The following is a 5802-nucleotide window of genomic DNA, read 5'->3' as shown; positions in this document are numbered from 1 at the left end:
TAAGAAAGATATGGACCGGGCACGAATTTTGCACAGACGGACGGGCGGACAAGGTGATTCCTATATACCCCCAAACTTCGTTTGCGGGGGGTATAATAACATTTATGTATATTATCAATACCCATATTTTACAAAATGTCATATGAGTGCACAGCAATTTGATGCGGCTTTTAAGTGTTTATCTATCTCTGCATATGTCCTTGTCACGAATTACAATATGATAAACAAACTGATAACAGTTGACCAATTCGTCTTACTAGATTTTCATGTTTCTACTTTCGTTTAATGAAATTGACTGAAAAAAGCTTCTTGATATGAAAAACGGCTGTCAGCAATGGGTAAGTCAGAATTTTTGCTGTTTTTGTTTTTGTTGATGAATAGATTTTAAAAGATGGTACACGTTGTGAGATTTTTACAAATGACCAAAGCTCAAGTCAGGACAAATTTACAGGTCATGACACAGAGAATACGATATTTATTAAAGTTATTAATGCCATGAATTCGGGTATGTGACAATTTTCATTTTGTAGGAACAATATTAGTTTTTAAAATAAATGATGAAATGGGGGAATATTTTAAAGAATATAGCACCAGGAAAAATTGTAGGGGTGGGTGTTGATTTTTTATGTAGTGTGACATTTACTGCCGATCGCTGTAAGTTGTAAACAACTGCAGATTTGACCTATAAACGCCACGGGACCCTATACTTTTTTGTCATATCCTGAAAGGTCTTGAATTGAAGTTTCAAATGATACCAAAGATTTGACTGAAACTATTATAGTAATTAAAGTACTGAGAGGTCATAATGTTCGTATGGAGTTCTATGGGAAAATTCTGTAAACGTCTTTAATTCCACGTGTCTAAATTTTCACGATTTCCTGTGTAAGTACCTTTCACGGTGTTTTTAATTTCATGGATAATCGATTTCTTATCCTAGAAAAGTAAATCCTAGTTGTAAAAAAATCTGTTAGTAATGAACCTGCATCATGTAATTTACATTATTTTCTTTTGAATAACGTAAAATTAAAGCCTTTTTTACGTTAGTCGTTATGAGAATAATAAAACATGTTTGTGTCGAATGTAATAAGCACTGGTGTAAAATGTGCATTTGATATTTTGGGCATGAAGATTAAGGCCCTGAAAACGTACATGTAATCTGTAAGAAGTACACCTTTATAACTTATCAATCTTAAAATGAACTGCTCAATATGAATGCCGATCGCAGACAACGTTATTGTTGAACAGGAGTCTTGCCCAAAGGGATGTTCGAGATAATTAGTGACAATTAGCACCCATGTTCACAATGGCTTCGATAGGGCCGCAGAGATAAAGGTGAAACGAATATTCCGTTATAAACATTTGTTTAATTATGGTATTTAATTGTATTACATTAACGTAATACTCATACTTGCTATTTTTAGCGAATTTTAAATATCTATGATTACAATAAACAAGTGGTAACTTAGTCCCCGCTCAAGCACACATGCATCTGTAATGGCGGCCGACACGGAGATTGCAAATACACAGTGAATATTCACGGAGGCTTAATGTTCACGGAAAATTGTCTGACCGTTAACATAGTGAAATTAAAAACACTGCAATGTTTTCCACGTCTACAGTAATTGGTAGGCTTTTCCCATAATCCACATGTCAAGCAGCCATTGCCATTGGATGTTTTAGATTTTTGTGTATACCGAGCCCGTTTTTACTTCCGAATTTTTTTCCGCACAATTTTTTTAAAATTAAAAATGATAAATGGGAGTGGGCTATATTTAGAGGGCCGGACGGGGATAAAAAATTAAAAAAGTATGTACCGGACACGAATTTTGCACTCATTCTGCTAGTGATCTTGACAAATGACCTTGGGTCAAGGTCATGTCACACTCTAACTTGAAGGTCATAAGCAATCAATGTGTGAAGGAAAAACGTCCAATGCTTATCGATAAGAAACGAATTTTGCACAGACATACGGACGGACGATCAAGTTGATTCCTATATATCCCCACCTATAAACATCGTTTGCCGGGGGTATACTTATACAGAAAAAAACCCCATCTTCTAGCGTTAATTTTGATTTATGTATATTATTTGTACACAGCATACTCATTTGTCTTTCGTTAAGTGCTTTTTTGGCAACGTACTTTGATAACACTTTGAATTCATCTTGAACGTGCCTTAAATATGGGACTTTATCAACGCATTTCAAACTTTTATTCAACGTGCATTATGAAGATACGTCAACATTTTTAAACATCGAGATACTTAAAAAAGTATGTTTAGCTCACAAATTTTGGGATTTAATTTTTAATATTAGTTTCATTGTACAACCTTAAAAATTATTATCAGCTAAAAAAATATTTTAAAACCAAATCTTAGTGTCTTTATCAATTTAACAATTACTCAGCAACTTTTAAATGAAATGACAATATAGTATGTCCGAAGATATTTATGCAGCATATTTAAACGATTTTTGAGAAAACACACATACTTGTATTGAAATCGATGAAAGAGAAAATTTAAAAGATATCTTCATCGACACATTATCTTTTTCACCAAGAAAAATTCTCAGGAGCAAAAACCAATTTCATGCGGAGATTTATAAATGAGGAATGTTGACATCTTTCCTCTGTTCGAAAGTCACTCGGGACATCCTTTCTCTGTTCGAAAGTCACTCGGAATACCTTTCACAATTATTCAACGTTATCATCCGGGTACTTTGATCTCTTTTGCAATGGAAAATCCCCGTAAACTCTTCAGCCGTGTATTGAAAACTGACAAGCTAGAGGGGGCGTTTTAAAGGGAGAATCTTTTCATACTATTGAATGAACATCGTTTGTACCCAGAGTTATCTATAAATAGAACAATTTAAGATGTTCCGCATAAATATCGTGGGACAGATTATAGAAACAATAGTAAACATATATAATATCATATTATGATGGGAGCATAAAAAACCTGAAAGTGAAAATTAACATTTACAGATATTATACAGAGAATAGAAAATTTAAAAATGGAAGATGAGGCCTGGGAGCTTCTCAAAAGTAATCTACGTGACCTCGAAGAACCAAAAAACGTGCTGCTAGTGGGGAGTTTTGGTGCAGGGAAATCCTCATTCATAAACACCGTTATAACAGCATTAACGGGGAAGTACGACTATTATGCTGACGTAGGAAGTGGCAGTAGGCACAGCACTACTAGAATTAAGAGGTACCAATCTTCAACAGTTTTTAAGATCATTTATTTTTCAAGTACGATAATCGTTTGACATACTAGGTTAAATGCAAGTGAAAAGATAGGTTTAAAGCTGTTTGAATGTTTTTATAACGTTATTAAAAAATTGGTTGAGAAACATTAAGAGAATCTTGCCAACACACTGGAGCTTTACATACACGTAGGATATCGAGTAGAAACTACTGGCGCCCTAAAGACGAGGTTGACAAAGAACTGAAACTCCCAACGTTCATCGACATCATCGGATTGGACCCTCAACTGTCGACATCAGAGGATGATCGCACGATCAACAGTCAGATACTGAACCTGGTCATTAACGGACAACTTCCAGAGAACGCCGACCTGCTGGATCTAGGCAAGAAACTGAAGGAGGGAAAACTAGTAATAGAAAGCACGGATGCCAAGACGTCTCCTGTAGACGCCATCATTGCTGTAGTATCGGCAGAAAATCTAAATGGAGCCATTCCTCATACTCTAATTGACGAAATTTATATGGAAGCGAACATGAGAAAGAAACGTAATCTATTACATTTTTATATACGAGAGGCGTTCAATAAATAACGTCATCGTCGTTACAAAAATATTGTATACAGGGTTATTTTCGTCCCGTGTAATTTTCGACCTTCTACACTTGCAAACAGTTTCGGTCCGTCTTGAATTCGCCCAGACACAGCTGTGTTTAAAGAAAGATATACGAGACATTGACAGTCTTTCATTCGCCCGCTGGCAACGAGGGCGAAAAGGGCGAAAATAAACGAGGCGAATATGTCCCTGTATACAGTAACACAATAAGAATTTTTTGTTATTTTTTAATGGTTATCTTCAAAGTACTCATAATTTCAACTGATTTATCCAAGTTTTGAATGCATTCATATAATGTTTTTAAGAATGGTATTCATGTACAATCTACTGATAAATTGCTGAGTTCAAAGCATTCCTTGGGAAGCATATCTTCTTCCTGACAAGTGATTTTTAATTTAGGAAAAAGAAAAAAGTTACAGGGAGAGTCAAGTCGGGTGAATAGGGAGGATTAGGCAAAACAAGAACCTTTTTTTTCTCGAAAATTGATCACAATCTTGGATAACTTAGCTGGGGCGTTGTCATGAAGAAGTCAAATGTTGCGAATTCCAAACTTTGGTCTATTCCTTTCTTAACGTTGCACTTTGAATACATGTCCGGTGATTGAGCGGCCTTTTAGATTAGCAAACGTATCCATGTTTCATCACTCTAACAATTTCCGATAAACGTCGTCCAAATTGCAATTTTTGTAGATTTTAAGTAGTCTTCTACAAATTTCAACCCGAAATCGTATTTGTTTTTCTGTTAATAGATGAGGTATCCCTCTTGCACCAACCTTTCGAAGGCCAAGGTGTTTCTTTAAAATTGTAAATACTGCCCCCTATGAAATGCCTACTAGTTTTACTATTTGTTTGATGGTTATCGTCCATCATTAATAAAGATATCGGTTATTTTGAACAAGTATTGCATCCGTTGAAACCGTACGAGTTGCTCCCGGACGTTGCTTATCCTTAAGGTCTGTTTGGCCAGTTTTGAACTTGCTGACCAACCTGTAAACTTGTCTTAATGACATGTCTGACACATGCTTTAATGTAGCCTCTAATTCCAGTCTTATTTGGGTGATTACTTTACAGTCATATTTTCATGCAATTGTCTCGAGAAGGGGTTACATGTATATATCAGCCTCTAAAAGGAGTATTCGATGATGAAACGTGGTCAGATAAACAGTCATAAACAGAATATGAACCAAATAATGCGTGAAAAGGAATTCAAAGGTCAATTAAAACCTGTATTTTATGAAATATAATTAATGACATTATTTATTGAATGCTCCTCGTATGTTTTTACATATGAAATTACAATATGTAGAACAGTCAGACCCATAAATATGCCAATAACAATAATTGCTTGCTTTCAGAGATACCTGTGTTTGCTGTTGTCACTAAGATTGATAAGTGTGACTTAACACAGCAGAATCTAGAACGAAAAAAGAATGAGCTTTGTGAAGCAATAAACATTACACCAGACAAACTTCTATTGTGTAGTAATTACCAACCTGATCCAGAACAAGATATTGAGAAAGATATTGATATCTTAAAGTTTTTGATCAAGGTAAATAACTCGTTAAACTTTTTGTGTATTCAAACATAAAACAAATCAATGCATAAAACTTTTAAAGTTACATCATAAAATTCGTAGTTTGTTGATCTATTCATCCCGAGCCTTAATATGCATAATTCTGTATGTTAAAGGTTTGCAGCCCTCATCTCCAGGCCGTCGAACTAGAGAAGATAGAATGCGAAGCACCGCCACCAATACCGGCGCTTGCCACTTTGTACAATACCATTTTAGATGACAGATACACCTATATCAGAGTCCAAGCTCTGAAGGTGGCAGTTGCTGTTCTTGTGGTTGCATTCTTTCTTAGCCTCATCATGAATCTTTGGAACAAAATGAAGAGTTACACTGCGTCGTAACCGAGCAACAAAATATTGTTTGCGATTTGTTCTTACAATTTTTTTTAAATAAATAAGTTCGTAAATGACTGTTAAA

The 5802-nt window shown here is 35.2% G+C and overlaps 1 protein-coding gene across 1 annotated transcript; it reads left to right on the top strand.

Annotated features, from left to right (window-relative positions):
- Window positions 1-219: 219 nt before the first annotated feature.
- LOC128181667 (uncharacterized) lies at window positions 220-5802 on the top strand. Its single transcript, XM_052850146.1, has 5 exons — window positions 220-338; window positions 2982-3207; window positions 3396-3748; window positions 5168-5361; window positions 5502-5802. The coding sequence occupies exons 1-5, from the start codon at window positions 335-337 to the stop codon at window positions 5724-5726; spliced, it is 1002 nt and encodes a 333-aa protein (XP_052706106.1). The 5' UTR covers window positions 220-334; the 3' UTR covers window positions 5727-5802.

Source organism: Crassostrea angulata, chromosome 4 (assembly GCF_025612915.1).
Source record: "Crassostrea angulata isolate pt1a10 chromosome 4, ASM2561291v2, whole genome shotgun sequence".
Classification (NCBI taxonomy): domain Eukaryota; kingdom Metazoa; phylum Mollusca; class Bivalvia; order Ostreida; family Ostreidae; genus Magallana; species Magallana angulata.
Note: the sequence above shows the minus strand (reverse complement) of the source record. Positions and strands in the feature narration are given on the sequence as shown.